Source organism: Lates calcarifer, linkage group LG11 (genome assembly GCF_001640805.2).
Source record: "Lates calcarifer isolate ASB-BC8 linkage group LG11, TLL_Latcal_v3, whole genome shotgun sequence".
Lineage (NCBI taxonomy): Eukaryota > Metazoa > Chordata > Actinopteri > Centropomidae > Lates > Lates calcarifer.
The window spans coordinates 16,729,669-16,756,427 of NC_066843.1; the positions used below are offsets into that span (position 1 = coordinate 16,729,669).

The window sequence follows — 26,759 nt, forward strand, 5'->3', positions numbered from 1 at the left end:
GCAGGTGTTGAGGAGGCTGTCCCACTTCTGCCCAGCAGGACAGGTCTTCTTGGCCTGTGGTTTCCGTCTTGCTAATGATACAGATGTTGAGGAGGCTGTCCCACTTCTGGCCAGCAGGACAAACCCTCTTGGCCATGGCTGAAACAGAGTGAGCAATGAAGAGACCTGCTGCAGTGTTGCAGAGTTAAACTCAGCTAGACTTGTGTTTGTGACTCAAACCAAAAAAAAAAAAAAAAAAGTAGTTGAGGACAGAGCTGTGAGACATAGGGGAGGGATCTGATGAGAGGATTTGAAATGAATGCAGAGTGCCTAACAGATGTTTCAGTTCCTCCATTTCATAGGAAAGGATGAATCACTATGTGTCTCTGGGGGCACAGAGAGCTTACTGTGTATCTGTTTCAAAAACAAAAAGGTCCTGACCCTCAAACTCCTTGCTTTGGATGAAATTGAAATTGTATGAGTAGTCATGTGTCGCTGGTGTACACGAGGTAGCGAGGAGGAGGCCTCAATGGAAATGACCGGACGATTTTAATTAGAATAATACAAAAATTTAAAGTGAAACGGATGTAGAGGAGAGTCAACAGACTAACAGGAATGGGGTGGACAGGTGGTGCAGACAGGGTCAGGTTTAGATACAGGTAAGAGGCTGAGCGCAAAGATGGCGGGTTTAGACACTGAGGCTTGATGATTGGGACAATGAGACAGAAATAATATTAAAGCCAAAACAATGGTTTATTAGTTGTTTTATAAGATTAGCTCCTTTTTGTCTGTAATTCACTAATGAAACCACAGGCATCTAAAACAAATCCGCTCTCATGTGATGTGTCATAGCCAAGTTTTCAGAAACTGCACTCATTGTGTGACATTTTCTGAGGAATTTCTCTTGTATTGACAGCAGTAATGTGGGTGAGACGAAGTGGTTCAAGGTGGTGGTTCAACTGCCGTCAACGTGTGCTGATCAAATACAGGAGGCATTTGCCGTTACTGGTGGGTATAGGAGTGAGTGAGGCTGTGGTCTACAGAAAACAAGACCCACAGAAAACAATCAGGTTATATTCTATGGTATCATCATAACACTACGCACTGCAACTGACTATGAAAATATGATGGTAAATTCGATCTGTATATGCTCTGTTAAAGGATATATTTTATAGAGCTGTGTACTTCTATTATCCTTAATGTTTGTAGCAATGTTCAAACCTTGAGGAATCTGTCATTTTGATCAAGGTAATGCTGTTTTATTTGCTTGCCTGTCAGTGGTGACATATCCCCCTCCAGTTTTATCCAGTTTTTTTTAGACACAATTTATGATACATTTTTTTGATCCTGGTCTTTTTAAATCATTTATTTTAACTGTAATAAGGATTTTAGTCATCAGACGTCTGAATCTGCTCTGCCAAACAGCACATAGAGTAACAATAGAGTAGGCTTATGTTTCCCATTTCTCTGCAGTTAATTGTGGAACATAGCAGCTAAACAAATTGTTAGCAGGAAACTAAACAAGCAGCTTCTAAAATGTAGGAAAAAAGAAAACTAATGCACTTACTTTTCTTCACTCACACAGGTCATCCAAAGAGAATTCCTCCTTATTTAACAGGTAAACTTAGCCCACTACTACTGTTTCCCCCCCATAGTTTACTGCAGGACTGAGACTTGTGCATGCACCCCTAGAGTTTTTTTGAACAAGCGAGTTGATCCAAGTACCACAATGAGGTGAGTAATAATATTTTTAAAGTGGGAAATAACTGTGATCACTGCGTGAATGCAACGCAGAACACACCATGAAAATGTCTAAACCTGAGTGGTTCAGAGTCACTGTTGCACAAGAAAAGAAGAAAGACAGGACAGCACTGGCACAGCAGTACAACTTTAATAAACAACAAGAGGGTCCTTGCAACTCGTTGCATGGCCCGTTGGGCCCATGCAACTCATTGCTCGGCCCTAATTAACAAATGAAACGAAAGCACAATAAAAGTCTGCAGGATAACACAAAGAAACACAGCCTCATTAAAAATATAAACCTGAGATTTTTTTCATTTGGCACAGTACAAAAATAGATGCTCATAGATCACATCACAGAGGAAGATCAACTGCCCTGAGTATAACATTGCACTGATTGTTTCATTGGCAATTAAAATGATAGTGTTTTCATATATGGACACATTCAAGCATTTTTTAAAAATCTCAAGAGTTCAAAAAGGGATTTAAGTCAGCACAGCCACTGATTTCACACACTGATCCTGTAGTTTATAAAATCACAAACTCTCAGAGATGAAGGCACAAATGGTTGCAGGTATAAAAAACACCCCTGATTTCTACTGTATTCCAAAGTAAATCATTCTTATTACTTTGGGTAAAATCTGATTGGCAGTTTGATAAATTGCAAGCCAAGTTTAGTATTTTATCAGATGGAAGGAAGCACAGTAACATACAAAATGTATAAACTTAAAAAAGAAAGCACATGTTGGTAGGACGCAAGACTGATCTTCAACAGTTAAAATCATCATTGTGTAAACAGACATATGAACCACAAAGAAACAGATTGTACCTTCTACCTTGGACGTTCATTACTCTGATAGCATTAGACTGGAAGCATCTCTCTGCCTCACCCACACACTTACACACACACACATAAACAAACACACCTCATGGCTTGAAGAGAAGAGGCTCCATACTGATGAAAGTGAAATTGTAGTAGCGCGGCAGACCCTGGTGGCTGATGGTGCTGAATTTATCCCAAATGAATGGCGGGAGTCCTCCCTGTGTGGTTGGCCCGTTCACTGCCTCCGCGCGGAAGTCACCAGCCATTTGGAAATCTGTTACCTGGACAGAGGACAGCACACGGACGAGAGACAGTCTGAGTCGAGCTAAAAAGCATTTGATCCCACAAAACCTATGTGACTGCGGTGATGGGAAACTACCTTAGTGTCATAACAGCCTCCTGGCGAAGGCCCCTCTGACTTCAAGTCGTTACGGCAGCAGATAGACTTGCAGGGGTTACCTTTGGAGTATGGATCCCTCCATGTAGTCTGAGAACAAGCAAACAAAGTGCTGCTTTCAGTGTGGAGGGAACAAAACTGAAAAATCAAGCTTATAGAAACACTGATATAGAGAACCAGCAGAATGTGAGTCATATAAACTAATAAAGTTTATAAAGAACCACACACCATTGAACCTCATGATGTGCTTCAAGGTGTCCAGGTCCTTGACAGTGGCCTGGTCACGGCGGAAGATCTTGGCTCTGGGACACAGATCATAGGAGAAGTCCTCTCCGTACTCCTTCCACATTTCTCCATAACCACTCAGCATGTAGATCTTCTGGTGGAAGGGGATGTTGTAGGACGGCCAGTAACCTGTGGTAAACAGAGGCAGCAAGGAAGATAAACTCTACAAATGAAACAAAAAACTGCAGAAAACAGAAAAAAGAGATGTGTTGTTACCTCTGCGCAGAGCCTGTGTCTGGTCAGAGTACTCCACCAGCCCGGGGATCTGCTCCACCACGGTCAGAGCGCCGTCATCAACACTGTAGCCCAGCTTCACTTTGCTCCTGTCCAACACCATGTACTGGTTGTTGTAGGTGCCTACAAGAGTTGAGGGTGGGTGATGGTTTATGCACTGAGAGGGTCCATGATGAGTTTAATATCACTCACTCACTGCTGACACTGAAAATAAGTATTTTTTGTCAATAATGCATGTTGACTCTTTAATAACTTGTTTATGTAAGAAGCAAACTCACATAATCCTTTTCACAATGTCCATGAAGTTTGTCACAGCCTACACAGATCTTAAAATCAGTTGCCGCCTCGTCAGACATTTAATATAATGTTAACAAATGCAAATCAGACATGATGCTTATGATAAATCATCCAAAGGCTCAGGCTTCAGACTGGGGTTTTCTCAAATCATATCTCTACTTGAAACCATGTTTGAGGCTTGAGATGAGTCAGATATCAGTCTTTCAAATTTTAAGTCTCTCTGCAAGTTGATTTTCATTCTGGGCTGAAATAAATGTAAACAAATGATTGTCTGGAAGGTAGAAATAATGCATCTAAAAATCTGCCATCTAACTCTACAGGGTCATGCTTGGGGAAAAGGCTGGCAGTAGTGCAAAGTATAAATGATTTCTTGTAACCAATGCAAAAACACTCTGCTTTTATAGATGGTCTTCATAAATGTCTTGCTTTATGTCTTACTGCATGTTAAGTGTTGATATTTGTCTTTATTTTTACTGTTACCTTGTAAAACAATTTGTAACAGAGCTTAGTGCTGTACAGATATATAACCAATGTGTTCCACTCACCAGAGTTGTACATGGAGAAGGTTTTGGCCCATTCCTCTCCGGTACGTGCCAGACTGTGGGCCAGCCTGACCCTCTGCCACGCCAGCAGGCTGTTGGGGGTGATTATGTCAAAAAGGGAGGAGTTGAAGACACTGTTGGTGGTTTGGGTCATCATCAGACCACTGCCCAAGAGGTAGAAGTCATCCAGAGACACCAGGAAACCTGAGGGGAGAAGGTAAGCTGAGATCACTTTGGACAATTTTCACAATCAAGCTGTGTTCATCAGGAGACTTCCTGGGACCTACATACCAGGGTAGCTGCTGAAGGACAGTTTCCCAGTGGCCGTGTGGGGCTCAGTGATGCGGAAATCCCAGTGTTTGTAGATCCGCATTGTGGCAGCATACGTGTACCAGCTGGAGTGGGCAAACAGGAGGTTCTCAAAGCCTGGCAGCATCTGAGGAAGAGAGCAGAAAACGGAAGAGTGGAGTTGATACTCAGGATTCAGTAGATATTCTTGTGTCAGAGGTAACCAGAATTACTGCCTCGTGGTTGTCTGCTTACACCAATCAGTAGCTATGACAGCAGTCGATGTTTCTAATGTTGGATGGATGTTGCTTCAAAGAAGCTACAAATTCTAAAAAGTGAAAACTTCACACATATCTTCAACTGCATTGCACAGAAAATCTATACAGTTGCCATTTCAGTATCTGACCAAATGTGAAATATGGTCACAATTCTGTTCAGTTCTGTTCTTCAGTTATGGTGTTGAATAATTTTTTACAGAACATTTTGAGCTTCGACCTTTTGGATATAAAATCTCATTACTACATTTTATCCTGTTAGAACATTGTGTGAAATTTTGTCATCATTAGCATATTAACTAGAGTTTGAAACCATTTTCTTTGAGGTCACTGTAGCTTTGACCTTTGACCACTAAATTCTAATCAGTTCATCCTTGAGTCTGAATGAATGTTTATGCTAAATTTGAAGAAATTCCTTCAAGGCATTCCTGAGATATCACATTCCCGAGAATGGCACGGATGGACGGACAGAGAGACAGCCTGAATATATAATACCTCCAGCCACGGCTGTCGCCAGCACAGAGGCATAATTATTGGAATTTGTGTCAGTGTGACTCAGATTAGAAGAAATTAAAAATATCTGACACAGTGGCTCAGCAGAATATTCATTTAATGACCCAAATTAGCATCAGAGGTCAAGAGGCGGGATGTTGGGAATATGAAAAATCCTCCTATTGAACACCTCTATAATCTTAAGCCACACAGACTCCTTGGTGATTCACAAGGTTTCCTAAGATAACCAAAAATATCAGGATGAATTACAGAGATATTCAAGTAAAATGCTACAAAAGCCATTTGATTTAATGTTAGCATAAAAAAACCATCTTGGATTTCACTGTTGAGTGTCATGTTGATATCTTAGAAAAAGCTACAGAAAGTAAATGTGGCAGTGCTCAGCAGTGCAGCAAATATGTCTTATGTAATTTTGAAGCCACTTCAGGGGAAAATGTGGCTGTTACTGACTTTAGTTAGTCGGTGCAGCTACATAATTAAATGTGATTCAATCAATCTAAATTTATAGCATAATAAAACATAAGAAAGCATTGCAGTCCCAACAGATCTAAAATGTGTAGGAATCATTCCCACATTAGGACACAATATTTCTACAGTTTGTGTTGCTAAATATATTTTCATGTTGGATGAGACAGAGGGATCTGCTGACACTTTGTCTCATACCAAAGCCTATTTCTTACCCCACACAAGACCTATTTACTCTAACACAAGCGTATATGGGTGTTCTTTGTTTATGTAGAAAATGAAACTATGTACTCTCCTGCATCTCTGGGAACACTGGTGTAGGTGTTAAGAAATGGTCAGAGAGGAGAAATATACACTTTATAGACTACATTATGCACTGATGAAAAAGAAAGCAAATGGAAAGATTTACATCCTTGGAATAAGTTAAGTATGCAAAGTGAATGATAATCTCTCATTTTACCAATGCACCACTACATTTGTTTAGACAGGAACTTGACTCATCATTGGTGGTCGAGCGTTTAAAGCTTTTTCTCACCTAGCACACCTACATGAGCACATGTGATTACATGTGATTGTGGTTCATAAGTTATTTTGGACAGCAGCTCGTTTAACACTGTCTTATGTCTTGCTGTGTGCATTCCTTATATGAAGTATATAACAAGTCTTACAGCCGGACTAGAGCATGTTTTGACCTCTGACCTTGATGAGTGCAGAGCAGTGTCCCATCCCTGGTAGTTTGAAGTCCCTGAGTGGGGAGTTGGAGCTGGGGACCAAGGCTGGGATCAGATCCAGCAGGTCTCCCACTGAGTTCAGGAACTGGATGGCAAACAGGGACAGCGGCTGTGGGAATGACACCAGATTAACAGCTGTGAGCCAGAAAATGAAAATGAATAGTACTGTTGCTTTCACAGTGAGACAGACACCAATCCAAAAATAAGTCTTGTGCAAAACAACTGATCAATTGAGAAAGAAAAAAACAGTGCAATCAGAAGCTATCTGGAGAGCTTTCATGTTCTTTGTCTTATTAACCCTCAAGTGGTGCAAAAACCAAAACTACCATTAAAATTATTGATAGTAATATAATAATACTGGCACCATGAGTGGGTTTGCCTTGTACTGAGTGGATCATAAACTAACTCCTAAAAAATATGCGCAGTATCTGCTGTTAATTTACACATGCATACATAAAACATGCAATCTCATGTGCCTTTAAATTTTAGAGTTAGTCTGGTTTGCATCGGAGGTTCCTCATTTTAAATCAGAACTTAACAGATCTGTATTTAAATGTGGCACAATAGTCAGATGAAGTAAACATCATGTTAATCTTGAAGTGAAATTTCTAGCTTCTTGTTTTAAGATTGATTCATTTTTACAATAAATCATAAATGACGTCTTAAACAAATCTTCTGTGTTTAATCTCTAACTTATAACTGCAGTGTATGTGTACACACCTGAAACCTGATTTTAAACAGTTTCAGCTGTTTGTTTTGTATCTTTTCCCCATAGTTTTAAATATATGGACTTCATACCTTTTTCCCTTGTTTCTTGGCCCAGTCTCTTGCTCCTGCTTGTAGTCCGTCCATCTGGGCCACGATGAAGCCTGCGTGTTTCCACAGAGGATCAGAGCTCTTGTTCAGTTTCACCTGCTCCCTGACCCATGAATCCTGCTTCCTTCAAGCACAGGAGTGACATTTGCCATTTACTGCTTTTATTATCTGTAACAATTTACAGTAAAACACTTAAAAGCAAAAGAACCAAAGAGCTCATAAATAAAAGCTGTATAGGCACGTAGATCAACAGATACGGTGCATTTTATTGCCATTTTTAAATTGACTTAAACTAAGATATCATGCATAGAAACAAATATGAGACCCTCGGGCCACTCAAAACCTTCAAAACATTAGGTAACGCTAAATTAAAGTTAGCAATCATAAATTCTGAGCAATCAAAAGAGTCTGTGCTCTCCTCTTTCTCCTTTTGCTGACTTTTACAATGTGGTCGTTGTCATTAACTACACTAAGCTGTGGTCTGGTCAAGAGCAGCTGAATGCCCTTACAGACATCACACCTCGAAGTGGGTGTAGTATGAGATTAGAACTGGACCTCTCTGAGAAGAGGATCTGAAAGATGATCACAGTGACGTGTGACTCAGAGTGTGTACTCTATGTCGACTGCTGCTGCTGCTGCTGCTGCTGCTGCTGCTGCTGTGGTTTTTAAACATTTTTACAAGGAAAAGAGAACAAACTCACGCCATGAAATCCTGAACAGGGCCAAGCATCTTTGGTTCAGTTATCAGCTGTGGATACATGTTGGTGTAGTGGTCCATCATCTGCCTGAGGAAGGAGAGTACTTGTTAATGTTAAATTAATGAATTCAGAATAACAACAATACAGTGTTTGATAATGTTTGGTTGGAGTTTTTCTGTGGAGGGAGCTGTCAATTTTTTCTTACATAAAATGTCAAAGATCAAAGTTTCTATTTTTTCTCTAGTGCCTCATCGCACATCAACGAGTCATCAACGGACTCAGCTTAGGACTGCAGTGGACACTGTTCTACATACTGACCAAGCAAACACCACTTTGATTACTGATATTTGTTTTGTTTTGATTATCAGATGTTTGAGCGGCATGAATGTGCTAACATAGACCTTGTTGTCAAATGAATAGGATGAGCACATTCCTGACACCTTACTGGGCAGTGAGGAAGCCTTCCAGGTAGCCGGCCAGGAAGAAGGCGACCTCATCAGTCTGAGGGGTCTTTCCGTAGCCGGCGCGTATCTCTAGGACGCTCCAGCCTGTACTGGACAGGGTATTATTCAGGTACCCGTATGCGTCCCCCTCTGTCTCCAGCACCCCCTCCTTGAGCAGGACCATCTTGTGATCGCTGTCCCAATACACCGTGGCTGCTGTCATTTCTGAGAAGAAATGACCATTAAGAAGACATTAACAAAACTCAATGGCCCCAGAAGATCTGCTATACCACAGTCATGCACATTTATATAAAAAATCAACTAAATCTTAAAATACTCTGTATACTGTATTTTCAAGCTGACACTGACACATATCAGTTCAGTATGACAGTTCACTGAGGCATCTCCATTATCTACCTCTTTTTAGCTGGTGACAGATGACATATGCATCTGTCACATGACCAGAGGAGGTAAATCCCATTTACTACAAATTTAATTCCCACACCTGTAAATCTGGGTTTCTTCTCTCCTTTCTTTTATTTATGTAAATGTTTCTATATTGGCTCGTGTTAATATATATTTGTGGATATAAACGAAAATGAAAGTTAAAACAAACATTAAAACAAACGAGCAACCCTCGTGAGTTTGAGGATTAACACCTTCAACTCAAGATGTTATCTCCAACACACGTTAAATAACAACAGCTGACAGAGAGTAAGAAAATATCATCGATATAAAACCACATGCATGTTTCAAGCCAAACACACTTAGTGAAATCCTAAGAATAAAGCCATTACATCCTTATACAACCGCGCGTGATTTCTCATGAACTCGGCCTACTTACTGTCAGCAGAGGCGAAGGTCGCAGCCGCGCTGAATAGAAGAAAGACATGCAGCCTCTTTACTAAAAGCATGGCTGTGTGAAAGCAGTTAAAAGCTAAAACAACTGCAGAATGGAGACAGGGATCATCCAGAAGTGGCTCAGGCGAAGAGGAAATAAGTTGTTTTGTGGCGGAGGGAAAGTCCGAGGCTGCAGGAGTGTCAGCGCAGTGGAGCGTTTCCTGATTGGCTGAGAGCCGGGGAAAAAGGGAACAACACACCGTGCGTGTGCTCACTGAGCAGGTACAGTCCTACTGTTTACTGCTGTATAGGTAACAATAACTCAAGAGTTCAACCTAACTTAGTGTTGTTTCGTGCTAGTGTCACAAACGTGAGCAAAAACTTTCACCCCAGATGGGACTCGAACCCACAATCCCTGGCTTAGGAGGCCAGTGCCTTATCCATTAGGCCACTGGGGCTCTGCGACATAATCTCGACATATCAAATACTTTTATATATTAATACCACTTGACGCTTCATATATTCCAACTTCTTTTCATTACATCCGCTGTTTTATACACGTATATTTCCTTTATTTGATTTATAAAGTACATTTTTCATGCACACATCATCCAGCTAATAAAACAATACAGAAACATGCCAGTCAAACAAAGACAAGATGAAATGTTCACACAGGCAAATGGTGGTTGAAAAAAAGACAATTACATCCTTCTGAAACAGGCCAAACGAGTTATTAGTATTTATTCGTGTTACAAAATAACCGTTGAAATAAGTCGACTAATTTCCGCCAATATGCTGTAGCTGTTAATGAAACAACATAGTGGGTCCCTTTAATGCATTACATTTCAGTTATTCAGAAAAACAAAACCACACACGAAAAAAAAAAAAAAAAAAAAAAAAAAAAAAATTCAACACTGGGACTTTAGTGCCCTCATAGCTGTAGAACGTGATCTGATGTGATGCTGCCCCCAAGTGATAGCCTCAAACAAATGCTCCCAACAGTAAATCATGAAAAAGCACAAATCGTCTTAACCCTCAGAGGACAAAATGACAGAGAAGTAGCATAATTAAATCATCATATTCACTATAATATAGAATCATGTCGAATAAATAAAGTTGGAATGACAAGAAAAATTACAACAGTTTTTACACCCTTTCTGCTTGCACATATTAATTTACATGTAGTGTTTGTATTCCTCAATCCATTTCCACAGCATGGTAAAGCTCTGTGAGGCTGTTTCTCCTCCTAAACTGAAACACTACCAGAGTTAAGACACAGCTGGAATGAAAAAAAAAACATGCTGGTGAGGGAAAGTTAGCAACATGTGTGAGTGTGAAGAAAATAACACATTTTAACTTGAAGCATGTGGTAAATAAAACACAATTAATGAAAAAGGCTTTGGTGTTAAAGCTTTTCACAGCTCTCCCTTTTTAAACAAATAAACTGTGGTGAGGAGGAAAAAAGCTGTGGACAAAGAGACGTAACAGCTGCATGTAACAAACACTTCATGTGGGAACAGAATCACCGTCTTCAACAACACCTTCACAATTTGTGTATTCATCCTCCAGTTTCATTTTCCAGTTGTTTGTTATGACTCAACGTTTACCACAAAATAATATTTTAGGTAGCTAAATATAATCCCTGTTCAAAATGCAACAAGTCTGAAGCAAAGAAAATAAAATAAAAATGTAAATGTCAATATATAGCTTTTACAATCCACAATATGCATATTAAAACACATCCCAGAACCCATTAGACTTCATTAAACTACGAGCTGAGAAGGCACAACTCATATGTAAAAAGTTCATACTCTGCTGTATGAAAAACCTTCCGCAGTATTCAGATTAAAATAAAGGTGCCTTCTGTTTTTTGTGTGTCTCTCATTTCGTTATGACCTTAGATGTGGAGGACAGTCATATTAAAAAGCAAAGGCTGTTTCTTTAAGGAGAAGTTTTAAAGTCAAAATGAGCAATGATAAAGTGTTACAGTAAAATAACCACAAAGCTGCTGATATCCCAGGAAGAAAACACCAAAGACCAACATACAGCACGATAGCAGCAATTTTCAGTAGTGTTCACTCAAACAGTGTAAACCTTTCCAGCTGCTACGCTGCACCTTAAACATCACTGCTTGGTGAGTGTGTTGACATTAAATGCAAATGTACACTTATGTACATTTGAGAGTGGACTTCATCTCCACACACACACACACCACACACACACACACACACACACACACACACACTCATTCGTCATCAATCAGTTTCTCAGCGCCGTTCTCTGCTTGTCTTCCTGCACCGCCCCCTCCTTCCTCTCTGCCTCTCCCGTCCTCCTCCTCCTCCTCATCTTCAGTGTAGGACAGCGACTGGCTGCTGTAGTTGATCATGGTGCGGGAGAGGTCCACTTCGATGGGAAAGACATCCGCCTCCTTCAGAACGGCGTAGCACTCGTCATAGTAATGAGACATGCCTGAGACGAAGCGCTGCAGCTGGAACACAATGTCCTGGACTGTAGATGAAGAGGAGAGGGAGGTATGAAAGAGTGTTGAAGTTAATACATGAAGTGACAGGAAGGCTGAACTGAACACTAATGATTTCAATAACAGTGAAAGCGTCATGTGATTTAACAATGTCATACTATGATGATCTTGGCAAAAATTAGGCTACTAGATGATATGTCCTTAATCACAGATATAAAGTCAAAATCTAACACTACTGAAATATATGAAAAAAAAAAAACTCAAGATATGTCTTTACTTTTTAAACATTTCTAATTAAAACAGTGGAAACTTTGAGCAACAAATATAATGTTTAGCCTTTTTCTTTCCTTTGTGTCTCGTGTTGCATGTATACTGTCCCACTTCATCTCATATACCCTGTTTTAACTATTAGATGACAATATGAGCAAAGACCTGATTTTTTGTGTGTTACTGTTTAGACCTGTAACTTTAGAGGATAACTCTGGCCTTTATCCAGGCCAGAGTTATCCTCTGGCCTTTATCCTCATGCCTTATTTTCCCATGTTTTTGGATGTAGATGACTGATAAGGACACTGCTGAGCAAGAATACTGTATCTGACAACTGTGAACAGCTGCTCTATTGATAAAAACAGTTATTTTACCTCACAGAACACAGACACTGCTGGAGTAACACTGCTTTGATTGTCATTGTGTGACTGTCAGCAGTTGAAGAAATATTTTGATACTTTACAGGAGTAAAAGTACAAAACAGTGAAACAAACAAACAAACAGATCAGGACAGTGATATTCTAGGAGCTCTTGTGTTCTGCTCAGAACATAAGTGTTTTTTCCAGTTGAATCTTGTAGTGATATATAATATTTCTGGTTACACAAAAGGGATCTTAGTCTTTGCACAAGCACTCAGGTGGATGCATTTTGACATGGACAACTGGCCATATGATTACATTGCAGCAGCTGTTCACACTTGCCAGATACACCGTTCTTACTCAATACTGCAGCGATTCCAAAGATTTTTGACCCTTTCAAACATTTACACCTAAAATATGGGAAAATAAAGCCCAGGTTAAAAAGCTGAGATAAGCAGAGTTATCCATTAATACATCCTGGCCTGAATGGTATGATGAAAAAAACAGGAGGAAAAACACAAAGCAAACCAAACAAAAAACAACACTGACAGACCATGTTTCTGATCCAGCAGCTCAATCTTCTCCAGAACATCCTTCCTCATTTTGGCGAAGCGAGCCCGAGCCTCCTGCCGACACCTTCAGCACCAGACGGTACTCATAGTTACCGGTGCTGACACGATACAGAGGCTCTCCCATGGCCTGCAGAAAGAAGTACATTATTCACTGCTTCAGAGACTGTGAGTAGATAAAAAAACTAATCATGGTTTTGTTGGTCTACCAATTAGTAGTGTCAGTATATGGTGATTGTACTGATTTAATTCCTCATGCTAGAATTTAAATGTTCACTCACAATACTGCTGTATTCTTCATCATCCATTTCCTTCACCTTCAAGCAGTATGACTGAAACACACAAGGGATTCATACTGTTATTCTGCTGACTGACAGTTTTACAGGTGATATCTTTGTGCTGTGTCATGTACTAAACCAGAAGAACAGAGAGCTGTGACTTTACCAGATATTCAAACTTCACATCCAGGTACTTGCGGATGGTGAGCTTTGTGTCTGGTATGGCCTTGTGAAGGTACGTGTTCAGGTCATGAAGCATCTGCACAATGATATATGATTGGTCAGAGAGTCAGACAGAGCACAGAGTCATGTCATGAGATCCATAAAAGACAGACTGACAACAGACAGAGCAGTGTTATATTAACTCTTGACATCTTACCAAACAAGTATGTGCTTTGTACTTCCATCTAGTTTAATTAAATATAACTGAACCAAAATCCAAAGCACAGAAGATGGTACCACATTAAAAAAGTAAAGATGAAAAACATCCTCATCAAGTTTGTCTAGTCCTTAAAAATGAAAAAAGTTAAGTGCTTCAACATCAGTAAACGCTTCAAAGCCAAACTTTAAAGGGGCAATAAGTAAGGTTTCTCTGACTCTGAATATGGTTTCTTGCTGGGAGTGGATGGTGGTGATGGTCGCTAGCCAAGAGCTTTGGCCATCGTTGCATTTACAATAAAAGAGGTTATAATACATCATCTACAGTGACAGAGACAGTATGAGATGAAATAGACCTGATGCTACTTCGTTAGGACAGTTTAGACACAGGAGTGACTTGTTATTGTAAAGTGAGGTAAGGGGCTGGGGTTAGCGGGGACTGATGTTTGGTGAGTGGTTGACTGGTGAGTAAACAGATGTTAATGCTAAAATTGGCTATGTAGCAATAGCAACAACTTACGTATTGCTCCTTTAAACTGAACTTACAGGTTTGATGGTCTTTAGCAGCTGAATCCCATATTTCTCAATGTTGCGGTGAGCATCAGCAAACTTAACAAATGCCTCACTGGCTGCAGCCTGGGGTTCTCGAACCCCAATGACAGAGAAAACATCACCAAACGCTGAGAAGGCAAATTATTAAACACCAATCAGATACATTAGCTACTAAAGCTGAGATACATTTAGATCTATTGTCATTATGTCATTATGTTTGTTATTTTTCTCTAAAACATTTGCACCAAAAACTACAGGGAGACTTTGTTTGGTAATTTCTGATCAGGGTAACTAACCTCTGTGAGTTTGAGAAAGCTCAAAAAAAGCTCTGAGCAGCCTCTTTGTGTGCTCCATCAGCCCTACAGGCAAACAGAGAAATGAGACAAACAGCAACAAGTGAATCTTCAGAATACTCACCTCACCACAATGTATTGGTTTAAAACATCAGACCTAAAGTTACCTGCTTTAAAGTGTGTAAAGTCTGTAAAGTGTGAGTTATCACACTGAACTACAATAGTTACTGAATTCTAGTTTGATAATTTGATAGTTGTTTACCTTTGTAGAGCTCTGCTGTCTTCTCCAGCTCTTCCAGTCTTTTGACCAGTCCATCTGTAAATTAACACAATTTTACACAATTAAAGCTCTATACATTTATATGAATAAATTAATAGTGGTCATAAAAATCGAACCATTGCAGAGGATAGCTCTACTCAGTCCGAGAGCGTCTGCTGTTCCTGAGCTCATATTCTCCACCAGCCGATGTTTGACCTTTTTCAGCACTAAAACAAACAGAATATGTGTTTAACACTCACCACAGCACTGGATTAGAGTTACTGTGATAATTTAGGAATGCCAAGTTTACCATTACACTACATAATCGACAGAAAGTAACATAAACAATGGATCAAGACTAAAAGTGAATGTGTGTGTATGTGTCTAGTGGAGGAGATACCTATATCCAGAGACTTCCCCTGTTTTGGGTCTGCCTGCAGTTTGTTGTAGTGGATTGTTGCTTCTCCCTGATACACAGTTACATCAACAACAAATAAACTGGATGTTTTTAAAAGAGCATCATCATTCATTTAGTGTTATAAAAACTTAAAAATAACAATTAAAATACAATGCATTATCCTATTAAAGGTGGTAAAACTAATAATGGACAAACTGCTCCAGTGTCACAATGCAAGGGTGAAAATCCCATGCAGTGTTTGCACAAGCTAATCTTTTAATTCCCACACTGGACCCTCACTTTAATCCACCAGTCAGGAAGTCATGAAATTTTTCTGGGTGTGAACAATAGATGCCAAAAACAACACAGTCACTCTACATTGGTGACGTTATGCCAAATGCTATGGGCTATTGTCCTGACCCTTTTAGCATAGCTCGACAGGCCAGTAAAGTCCCTTTCTCCACAGTCCGGTGGTGGGCTTGCACCTATAGTTAGGAAGCTATTGGACTATTCACCAATAAATCCACAGTGGGACACAACAGTGTGAGTAATGTTTCTTTCATTTGACGTATTTTTATCCATGCCCATATGTGCTTGACTTCCTTTTTCTAATTTGTCAGAAGGCACTTGTCAACTGGTGCAGAATTAGATTGTTTTATTTGTTTCATCTGAAGAAGATCAATCAAACAAGGACTGATTCCCTACCTCAGTGTGTGATGAGACAGAGACAAACTCACCAGCCACAAAGCAAAATTACTTGTGTTTGACAAGTGGCTCGGATTAATTTTCTGTCTTTGTCATCATCTACTTTAATTACTAACTGAGAGGACTGCATGGAGTTGGTCAAAGTCTAAACTGTGCATCCACAGAACTGCAGGAGGAGTAAATAATAAGCCATCTGATCATATCTTGGAGCTGTTCAGGACTGTTAACAAGTATGAGCCTGTGTACCTGGACAGCTTGAATCATCTTAGCCACTTCCACTTTAGTCTTTCCCTTCACTGGTTTCCCATTCACGCCAGTGATTTCATCGCCTGCTGCCAGTGTCCCATCCAGAGCTGCCGGGGTGTTATCAAAGACCTGGGAGACGACAGAAACCACATTTACCAGTGACACAGGGCATGAATATTTCCTCTTCAACTTAATCAAATATTTTAAAACCTGAAACATGGTAGAAATGTACTGTCATATATTCAAAATGTGGTTATAATTGTTCTGTACCTACCTGGACAATATAGAGGCAAGGACAGTACTGAGCCCCACCACCAATACTGATGCCAATAAGATTATTAGCATCTTTCTTCAGACACACAGTACCAGGTACTGTTGGTATCCCCCTTCAGAGAAAACATGATACTTTGAGATTTGCTTTATTTAGTTGACAATTCTAAGAGGAACAGCATCAAAGTAGAAAATCATTAATTGCCCAACCAGTAATTAGTTCAGCGATGAGAGTAATGGGTGCAAAGTTAATATCAAGACTTAGTTTGTCACTATTATCTACTGCTAAAAAGGTTTAGTCCTGTCTCAGCATGGTGATTGTCTCTGTGCATGCTCCCATGTATGAATGGAAGATTTTAAAATGCCCATAGTGTAAAACTCACTAAAATACACAACTGAATGGTTCAGATCATAAAGAGGGAAAACATAATTGTGACTCACAGCTTGTCCTCCTCCAATTCATAGTCCATGTCTGTGAACATTTCAGGACAGAGTCACTTCTGTCCCCGTGAAACCTGTTAGTGAATATTAGTGAACAAAGGACATAATGTTAAATACTGCGTCACTGTACCTTTTATTTATTTGTTGAAGACGGAAATAGACAAAAAGCCGTTGCTGTAGCAATTTAAGCAGCTCTCTCAGTATGAGCTACCACTGACATAAACCGTGATTTAAAGTGACATGTCATTCTGGTGGGAAATGCTGCATCTATCTATTTAAAGCAGCTCATTCTGCCAGGAGAGCTTCCTCAGGACACAGACACTGACTCACAGACAGATCTCACTGTTTGAGGAGGAGACACCAGCTCCTGCAGCAGATGAGCAAACAGCTGGTAACGACCAACGCATGCTAACCACCTGAATTAGTCAGTAAAATGAGTATACATAAGTGTAGCAGTTGAAAGTAAACGTACCGACCGTCTACGGTGAAAACAATTACTGCAATATTTCAGCGAAGTAGGCCAACAACACGAAAACTGCTTGCTAACGCTGGCTAATTAGCTGCTAGCTACTGTAGGCTACTGGCAGGTGGGATGACAAATTTCAGAAACGCCAACATGTCGTTAACGATTTACCTTTATTAGGATTCACACCAGTTTCTCATTCAATGTCCCGTAATATGTAAGTGATATATATTTTAAATTTGCTTCTTTTAGTCGCCACTGTTTGAATTTGTAGATCCACTGACAGGTTCTCTGTTTACTTTATTTCGTCACTTCCGGCAAAGTAGCGGAAGTTGTTGTAGTACAATGGGTAATATCCATAGACTGTGTATCGCTTTTATTGTATTCATGTTTTTACAGTCAGAGACACTAACCCTACGTTATTTCGTAGGGATAAAAATTCATTCTGGCTATTGAAACACAGTTTGTTATCAACCAACAAAAGTCCATGTAAAGCATTCCATTCGTCCACCTATTTAATCATTGACTTTTACCGCCTTCCAGTGGCCACAGGCAAGAGCTGCAACAAATCAGCTACTAAATTACCGTCATTGCAAACATGGCAGCATAACAGTAAAACTTCCGGCGAGTACTTTCAAAATGAAGTGACTAAACTGAAGCCGCATTCTTCAGTCTAGATGGAGGCATCGTCATTCCCTATGACAAGTGTGGACCCGGTGTCTTCAAATTTTGACAATGAGAAAAAAATTAAAATATGTTGTTTTATTGTCATTTAAGATCTTGCAGTTCCTGAAAGTGACTGGTAGGCGGCAACCAGCCCTTTACTGCATAGTTAACTAACAACCCCCAGCAGTGTCCCGATAACTGGAAGTTTAACTTATTGTTATTCATTAAATACCCGAACAAGTGTTGATTTACTCTAAGAGGGAGGGTAAACTGAACCTCATTTAATTAAAAATATATAAACAACAAGGACTAAGTTCTATAAAAACACTCGTGCAGGTTCTTCTTTTCTTTCAGTCAGTCACTGGTTGTGACACTGAGCACACTCTCACACAGGAAGTCCATGAATTAATAATTAAATAAATAATGCCAAATGAAGACATGAAGAGCTATCTATCAAATTCATCAAATCAAAATCCAGTTCAGGTCAGGATGAGAAACCAAAGAGCAGAGTATCATCAGTAGATTACTTAAAATTCAAAAAACACTCAATGTGATTGTGATAGAGAACAACAGTCTAAATATCAAGAATCAAGAATAATCATGTATACATTTCATTTTTAATGTACATAAGTCAAACATGAAAATGTTCTCATTGTAATAGACTTGTTGAATACCACAGGCACAGTATAGTTGTGTTTTTTCCTCCAATGTAAATGCAACAATGTCTTGATGACCCCCTCAGTGTACACAATAGCTCCCAATCTCAATCTAGTTTGTCCAAACACCTCACAGTTAATCAAATGCAAAATGAGATCAACAGCAATGATTAAACAGAGCAGTGTCTCTGAATAGAATTCTTGATTGTCTCATTGTAACTGTTGAAAATCCTTTCACCGAGTCTTTTGTCCTTCACATTACAAATGAAATTGAAACTCTCACTCCCTTACTTTTTGTCTTCCAAGGTAGAGGACTGTGCCTGTGTACCAAGACTATCCTCCTAAATCTTCCATTAGCTCCAGGACTCCTCACTAACACCAGCACCCAAAATGAGCATGGTAAGTTTAAATCTGTTGCTGCCTGTCACTGTACTGCACTCTAGAATTTATTTGTTGAATAAATAATAACAAACATCTGACAGATAGCAATATCTGATTGTTCCTGAGTTGGCTGCCAAAAAATAATCTTTCATTTTCTAATCATATTGTTTGAAACCCTGTACTAAACTGTGTTTCTCAGCAACTTGAATTGAAGAATGTGGATCTGCGTGCAGGAGATCAGCTGAAATTGAAGGGAGTAATTATGCATGATGCTGAGAGGTAAGCTAATCAAAGACATTAAAATTTATTTTATATCAGCCTCTTCACTGATTAAAATAATATGATGATATCTATGGCGCTACATTCTGGTTTATTTCTGTAGCAAAAAAATCTAAAAATCTGGAAAAATGTGGACTTAACTTTTATAAACTGTCTGTTGATTACATGTCTGTGTAGTTTTCAAAGCTCTGCAAACACCTGGATGTTAACACTACATTTCTTTAATAATCTCAGATTCCAGATCGACCTCGGCTGTGATGCAGACGACCTGGCGCTGCACTTCAACCCTCGTTTCCATGATGACGCTGATGGAGCTGTGCTCGTGTGCAACTCAAAGACTGCTGGTTGTTGGGGCGATGAGAAACGGGAAATACACAACCCCTTACAGAGGGGCGCAGATGTCAAGGTGAGGGAATCTGAACGAAGAGAAGATGCGTGTACTTGATGAAAAATGCTGTAAAAAGGTTTGGTGAGGATTTTTAAAAAAGTTTAAAGGGTGTGGTTCACTAACCATGTGGGTTGTTAAAATTTTGTTTGCAGAGGTTTTAAGATATCTGTCTCAGAGATTTTCTACTGAAAATGAAAAGGTTTTACTCTCTGAGTGTCTCTCTTCTATTTTAGATTGTATTGAAGTTGGCTGGAGACATGTTTGAGGTGGAGCTTCCTGATGGACAGGAAGTCCAGTTTCCCAACCGTGTTTGCATGGACGTCATCAGCTACATCAGAGTCACAGGAGATTTCAAACTGACCTCCTTCAAGATCTGCTAAGAGAGGCAGCTGCTGTAACACAGTTTGGTTAAAGATGAGACTTTGATTCAGTTATTGTAAGAAATATTAATCATTAAGAGCTATAGCTCTTCAGGAAAATCTGTATCTGTATTTAAGAATGTCCTCATGTTCACAAGAATATAAAATGTTTCAGTTCAAATTATCTTGTTTAGTTTTATCTAAAGGGTCAGTTTTATAAACTGTAGCCTGATCCTGGGTTTGAAAAATATTTCCTCAGAAAGAGTAACACAACACACAGTGAGTATCATCTAGTTATGAGAAAGAGGTGGTCCAATTAAAGGGCCATTATAGTTTTGCTCATGAAGTCCATTTTATTTTTCACAAGGAATACAATTGTATTATGTCTGAGAAAATAACACTGGACATGTCAAACTGATGTCATCGGGGTTATTTCAGCTTGAACTTGAGTCTTTGAATCGATAACAAATTGGAGGTGTGGGTTTTAAAAGGAGTGGGTCGGGTGGGTAGGTGGGGTTGGGGGGTGGGAGGCAAGAATTAAAGGTGTAAATTAAGACTTTGTTATTAGAGAAACAAAAAGAAACATGGTGTTTCAGTAGATATGAAGTAATTATTTTATTATAACTCATTGTGTTCATTAATAACATGAAAGTTTGAACTCAACAAAGCTTTTTGTGTTGTCACAAAATTATTAATAGATGGTAAAATCTTTTAGAAATATTTTCTAACATGACTTACATTCTTTACATTAAGCCTGGACATCAGAAAAACTTGGACAGATTAAGATTCTACTTAAACAAAAAATTAACTAACTATTGCTGTAGATATAATAACAGATTGTTTAAAATGAGATTGAGTTGAACACTTCAAATACTTGTAAAGACATAAGATATACAAAAAAACAAACAAAAAAAAATAGTTTGACAGGATTTTCAGATGTGATTTTTAGAAAATAGTTACATGGGTTAAAGAAATACACCGTCCATTATCTGCTGTAAAAAAGTAGATATTAGAATTTCTGACAGCATGTCTCTCATGAACTTCATCAAAACTCAATTTAAAAACGTAAAATTTCACATATTTTGATTTAATAAAACAAATTAAAAAAAATGAATCAGAGCAGTGTTAACTTGGACTAAACCCCATAAACATTTGTGTTTTCCTACATAGCAATCATAGTCTTTTGAATTTGAAATGGATTTGTATTTTCCATTCTTTTTCATTTCATTTATCATGTCAGGTTCAAAACTGTGACCTTTAATGATTGAAAATGAAAATTTCTCGTCTCCCAAGTTGATGTCTTCAATAGGTTTTGTATCTGCAGTTAGTTCATTCACCCAGTCTCTCCAAACAGAGTTGAACTGCTTTTCAAGTTCCTCTTCATCTTTTGCCTTGTCCTTTAACTGATGAGCGAGCTCTTTGCTCTTCTGCAGCAGCTTTTTCTCAAACTCTGTCTTCTTATCATCCAGCTTTTTACAAGCATTTTTCTGCTGGATAACTTCATCCAGTTTTCTTTTCTCTCCTCTCACCTGTTCATCATGAAACTTTTGATTTCAAATCATCCTCGCCACTGAACCAACATTGCTTTGTCTCTGTCATCATCAAAGTACGCTGTCATTTCTTTTTTGACTCCTTCATAGGTTTTGCTCATTTCTTTAATAAGAAAATTGAGCTGAACCTTTTCAAGTTTTCCATTTTCCATTTCAGTATAAACATTATTTTCAATGGTCAACAAGGTGCTTCTCAGGATCTGGGTCCAGTTCCCGTACTGGACCTCAAGTTTTCTGTATGCTGCAATTTCAAGTGCGTTTTTGAAACTGAAAACAAAATGTTCATTCATCAGGGCGTTCCACAGGTCAAGAGGCAAAGTACTTTACATCTTTTTGCACATCAAATGCAATGACGTCACTGAAACACTCTGCATCACACACCTCTTCTTTGGCAGCTAGGTGAGCCATCTGGTCCAGTTTTTCTTGCAGGCGTCTCTTTCCATCCAACTCAAGAGTACGCAGTCCCTCAGTGTCCAGCACTAGAACATAGTCAAACTGAAAGTCTTTCTTCATGTCCTCTGACACTTTGACCAGCTGCATGAAGGCACCCCTGAAGATTTTTCCCATTTCTCTAAAGATGTGCTCCAAGTCAAAAGTGGCTGACTGCAGTTTTGTTGAGATTTGTTTAAGTTCAGTTTGTTTGTGTTTTAACTGATCAGATTTGTCATGTTTCTTCTTCAGAGCCAAGACCTCAGACCAGTTTTCATCATAGTTTTGCAGAATTGAAGTGAGATCATTACAATTGTTTTTGTGTGAGATCAGCAAGACAGGAGTCAGGAGTCACACCCTGACTATTTGCCCTTGCCTGCTCCTGCCCACCAAACCTTAAACATGGTGAACTGTGAACTTGAATGTTTTGAGTCATGTTGTTAAGTACCTGAGCTGTGAAAAAACCTCCTCCACATAAGTCAGAGCAGTCAAGACTTACAGAAGATATATCATAGTATGAAGCTGAAGTTTCAATGCCTGTTAGATATACATGCACTGAAATGTGTAGACAAACATATGTGTGTGAAATGTTGTACGAACTCACCCTTATTTTGTGTTCTCAGAGCGTTGTCGGGTATGTGTGGACGCATCTGTCTTGTTACAAATCCTCCCAATCCCCTTCCTGTATGCAGAGGTCAGACCCTCACAAACCTCTCCCACCTGCTGGCATGGATATGAGAAAAAGTGAAACTAAACCTTAGAGGAAACTGATGGTTAGGCTTAACATTACAATAGCTACTGCCAAGCACAAACCACTGTCAGCACTGAGTATTTGTTACTTGCAAAGCTGGGTTGCTATAAGGTTTAATGTCTGTGTAGGTTGGGCTACCTTGTTCCATATCCTGCCTGTTACTATCCTATATAGTGAGTACAGAGGATTCTCACATTTGAGGTGTGCCCCTTACAAACCCCTCCCATCTGCTCTTAACAAATCAGACATGATGGATACTCATGGATACTTACCTGTACAAAAATGATGAACTGTAGTGTGTTTGTGCACACATGCACATACACACACACACAAACGCAAACAACTTTTGCCTTTTGACATGGTGCAGTGGTGCATATTGAAACCTTGTGTCATTATTTTCCTGTCAATCTTCTTGTGCTAATTCTAACTTGTGTTTCTCCTGTCTCAGTGATCTCCTGTGCCAGTTCTGCTGCCCTGCTACCTCCATGCATGCCACCTCAGGTGTTCATCAGTGACAGCATACTGCAGTCATTTTGTGCTGTGGAGTAGATTATTACTTATTTAATCAAGATAGGAGAAAACAGAGGAATTATCCACATAAAAACATCTGCTTTATATATTGGACTGTGATATTAGATTTCTTAAGTAAAAAAGTTTAATACTGACAAACAATATACATGTTAAGAAAAGGACTTTTTATCCACCATTTATCCAAGTCCAAACAATTTGTAATTACAGGGTCAGCCTATAGGAGTTTAAGTATCTTATAGGGTCTTGTTCACGAGTGAGGAGGTGGAGCGGGAACTCAACAGGTGCGGTGTTAGCAGTAATTCGGGTGCTGTTGTGGTGAGGAGGGGGCTGAGCTGGAAGGCTGGGCTCTCAAGTTACCAGTTGATCTACGCTTTAACCCTCACCTATGGTCATGAGATCTGGGTAGTGACTGAAAGAACAAGATCACAGATACAAGTGGCTGAAATGAGTTTCTTCCATAGGGTGGCCAGAGATTACATTACATTACATTGTCAGGGAGTGGGACTCACCTCTGTTTGTTTGCCCAGTCTGATAGTCTCAGCTCTATCAAGTCTTGAGTTCTGCCTGCATGGCAAGAGCTGCAATGTGGCTTTTTTTTTAAGCTTCTATGCATCTTAAAAAAGGTGGTTGCTAATAAGTGGCTAAATGAGACTACAGAGGTTATTCATATCATAATGATGGAAACCGATTTACTCACCCGTCCACCTTTACAGCTGGGCTGATTTCTCCACAGTATTCAAATTTTTTGAATTCCTGTTTTCGTGGGTTTTACGCTGCTGGAAGCCCAAATTATGTAAAAATAAACAAATAAATACTTGAAATCGTTTAAATTGTGTGCCCTGAATCTATAATCTATGAAAGTTTAACTTTTTGAATGGAATTATGGAAATAAATAAACTTTTCCATGATATTCTAATTTTTTGGAAAGGGCCTGTATTAGGTTTTTACCTAATCTTGCTGCCAAAGAAAATAAATGTCACGAGGTCAGCTGTTTGACCTGTCTGTCTGTTTGTCTGTCTCTGTGTTGCCTGCCCCTCCCCCTTGCTCTCTGTCTCTGCTGCTGGGTCTGCCTGCTTGCCACTCCACACCTGCCGTGCCTCTGCAATCAAGCTCATCTGTTTCCCATCAGCTCATCACTCAGGATGCTCTTAATCCCTGCTCCTGCCCTCAGTCCCTGCCGGATCGTCACTTCTAGCATATGGTTTGTGAAGACAGAAGTTCGGCTCTTCTTACTCTTGCGTCAGCTCTACCAAGTAGTGCAAGTCTGTTCCTAACTTACCTGTTTTCTCTGTTCTGTGCCTGCCAGCCCGCCTGCCATTCCCTCCAGTCTGCCTGCCGCTCTACTTTCCGGAACCTTCAGCAGCACAACTCCCCCTCCAGACTCCTTCACTGACCCCTTTTTCACCACAAATTCCAAAATAAACTTTGTCTGTGTTCTGCTTCTTGGGTTCCTAGCTCAGTCTTGACAATAAGCTTCCTTTTTTTTTAACCGTATATAATTACCTCTGCATTTATTTTTATGTAGGGGGGAAGAATGTAATTATATATGTAAATATATATAATTATGTTTTTAATATCTCAATTGTCAGAGGAAGGAGAAGAGTAAGGACTTCACTTCCTACCATATAGCCACAGACCTGCTCAAAACCAAGAAGGGCCAGAACATAATGGTGTAAAGCAGAGAGTGAATAGGCCAAAAAAGAACAGCTGTAAGCTGGAGTGTGACCAGAAAGTATGCCCAGGTACTCAGAAACAGTAGCATATTTTGGTGATGAACTAATGGTGTAATTTGATGAGGTGACCAAAGATGAATGAATTCTTTGTCGACAAATAAACTCTGCTGCCTTGGATGCCATTGTCTCCTGATAATTTTTGAACACCAGAATCAGGCTGAAGATTTCTGATCGCGGCCCAGCAGTTTGGGACCCTGAACCCAATCCATGTCAATAATGTATTCTTAAGTCAGATTTCCTGCATTTTAAAATCTACCTCTGATTACTGGCTAATGATATTCATATGGTCAAAGTTAATGTCTCATAAGCTGGTGTTCAGCAGGCTTTGAGAATATATTGCACCCAATGATTCTATGGAAAAATGGTTGAATGTAAAAGAAATACATGGGTAATCGTGTATGTACTTAAATGTGTATACTGAGTCCTTGACAGTTCAAAAACTCTAATCAATAAGAAACACACTCTTTTATTTTTTATTCTTTTTTATCTTTTTATTTTTTTATTTTACTCTTTTATTTTTTGATCATGTCAGTTGAATTCCTATTTTTCATCACTGAAGGGTCAATTTAATAATTGATTAAAATCACCTAAAAAAATCTTCCTCACAAACATAATTAACATGAATTCTGGATATTATAGTTACAGAACAGGAGTCTAATAAAACAGCAACAACAAAACCTAATGTGGATATAATAACAGACTTCTCAGATTAAATTAATGCAACATGGCTAAATATTTCAAATTCTTTTGAAACATAAGTAATCCTTAATCAGTTATGGGTGATAATGTTCTTTGTATTGAAACATAAGCATTCAATTTAAGAATTAAAAAGTTACAGCAGAAAAATACAAGACAATTGTTTGACATGTTTTCAAATGATTTTAGAAGTTCCAAAAAAAAAAAATCCAAAAAATATGGCTTACTTTGCATATTGTAAAAAAAATCCATTATTTCTGAAAATATATGTCTCTGAAAAAAAATCCACGTTTTAACTTAACAACATCAAGTTTTATGCATTTTGATGTAACATTCTAAATATCCTTCCTCTGAATATTACATGCATTAGTTACTATTTTCCCTCTCCCTCTCCATCAAAAATGAATATACGAAACTTGTAAACAAATGAGACAGTAATGTGTGTTTCACATATTGCAATAATAAAGTAGGAGTAAAAACAGTCAATCAGCTTCCATCATCCATTTCACCTGACTGAAAATCAACTTACATTTAAAAAATTCATCTATCCAACTTATTCAGAAAAAAACATGTTATAATTGTAAACTATTGAAAATATAAAAGAAAAATAGCTGAAATACATACACGAGTGATCGAAATGACTGATCAGGTTTTCATATTGTAAAAATAAAAAAGGAGTCAATTGTGGCTTCTATTTGTAATTTTTAATGAAAGAAATATGTACGTAATGTTTCACTTCTTGCATGGATCATGTCATAAGCCCATTGTTGTTTTTGTTTGTGTTCCCTCTCTTGATTTCTGAGTTAATTTAAATCAATTTAAATCAGATTTGTGATATTGTGGATTTGTTTGGGGTCACTCATAGATTGCACATTTCATCCAGACTTCTAATAGCTTCTTTTTTAGAGAGTTTTTTCCACTGATTAGGAATTTCCCCTCTCCCCTCAAATTTTAATTCATGGTAATCTTCCAGTTCCTTTTGAAATCGACACACAAACCATTTCCAGTATGTCAGTTT

The 26,759-nt window shown here is 38.9% G+C and overlaps 4 protein-coding genes and 1 non-coding gene across 6 annotated transcripts; 1 reads left to right on the forward strand and 4 right to left on the reverse strand.

Moving 5' to 3' along the window:
• Positions 1–1,851: 1,851 nt before the first annotated feature.
• On the reverse strand, positions 1,852–9,602 carry plbd1a (phospholipase B domain containing 1a). Its single transcript, XM_018667785.2, has 11 exons — positions 9,371–9,602; positions 8,529–8,751; positions 8,087–8,170; positions 7,368–7,509; positions 6,538–6,678; positions 4,589–4,733; positions 4,301–4,501; positions 3,441–3,581; positions 3,166–3,353; positions 2,922–3,029; positions 1,852–2,823 (listed from the first exon to the last, which is right to left on the reverse strand). Exons 1-11 carry the CDS (start codon positions 9,438–9,440, stop codon positions 2,647–2,649), a joined length of 1,620 nt encoding a protein of 539 aa, XP_018523301.1. The 5' UTR covers positions 9,441–9,602; the 3' UTR covers positions 1,852–2,646.
• Positions 9,603–9,751: 149 nt separating this feature from the next.
• Positions 9,752–9,824, reverse strand: trnar-ccu (transfer RNA arginine (anticodon CCU)). The gene has a single exon. It is a non-coding gene; the product is annotated as a tRNA-Arg (tRNA).
• A 487-nt stretch (positions 9,825–10,311) lies between these two features.
• On the reverse strand, positions 10,312–17,659 carry pick1 (protein interacting with prkca 1). The gene is given in 14 exon segments (XM_018667776.2): positions 10,312–11,874; positions 13,025–13,109; positions 13,111–13,170; positions 13,322–13,372; positions 13,485–13,577; positions 14,243–14,376; positions 14,545–14,607; positions 14,804–14,857; positions 14,938–15,027; positions 15,201–15,267; positions 16,149–16,277; positions 16,423–16,534; positions 16,860–16,933; positions 17,494–17,659. Coding segments are annotated over 13 exon segments (1,242 nt in total). The 5' UTR covers positions 16,901–16,933; positions 17,494–17,659; the 3' UTR covers positions 10,312–11,611.
• LOC108877669 (galectin-2) lies at positions 13,186–20,235 on the forward strand. Of its 2 annotated transcripts, none has more exons than XM_018667778.2 (5): positions 13,186–13,208; positions 18,951–19,043; positions 19,225–19,304; positions 19,539–19,710; positions 19,926–20,235. In XM_018667778.2, exons 2-5 carry the CDS (start codon positions 19,035–19,037, stop codon positions 20,070–20,072), a joined length of 408 nt encoding a protein of 135 aa, XP_018523294.1. In that variant the 5' UTR covers positions 13,186–13,208; positions 18,951–19,034; the 3' UTR covers positions 20,073–20,235. The 2 variants fall into 2 exon arrangements, with proteins under 2 accessions (XP_018523294.1, XP_018523293.1); XM_018667777.2 differs by lacking the exon at positions 13,186–13,208 and adding an exon at positions 17,023–17,250.
• Positions 20,236–20,369: 134 nt separating this feature from the next.
• LOC127142981 (interferon-induced very large GTPase 1-like) lies at positions 20,370–22,491 on the reverse strand. The gene is given in 3 exon segments (XM_051073956.1): positions 20,370–21,597; positions 21,600–21,910; positions 21,912–22,491. Coding segments are annotated over 3 exon segments (1,014 nt in total). The 5' UTR covers positions 22,169–22,491; the 3' UTR covers positions 20,370–21,151.
• Positions 22,492–26,759: the final 4,268 nt, after the last annotated feature.

Bases quoted from the DNA above. Each gene is read 5' to 3' on its own strand.
- plbd1a (XM_018667785.2), bottom strand. From the start codon at position 9,440: ATGCTTTTAGTAAAGAGGCTGCATGTCTTTCTTCTATTCAGCGCGGCT. The intron at 8,752-9,370 runs GTAAGTAGGCCG...ATTTCTTCTCAG, and splicing joins GACCTTCGCCTCTGCTGACA to AAATGACAGCAGCCACGGTG. The intron at 4,502-4,588 runs GTATGTAGGTCC...TTCTCCCCTCAG, and splicing joins GTCCTTCAGCAGCTACCCTG to GTTTCCTGGTGTCTCTGGAT.
- LOC108877669 (XM_018667778.2), top strand. The intron at 19,305-19,538 runs GTAAGCTAATCA...TAATAATCTCAG, and splicing joins ATTATGCATGATGCTGAGAG to ATTCCAGATCGACCTCGGCT. The intron at 19,711-19,925 runs GTGAGGGAATCT...CTTCTATTTTAG, and splicing joins AGAGGGGCGCAGATGTCAAG to ATTGTATTGAAGTTGGCTGG.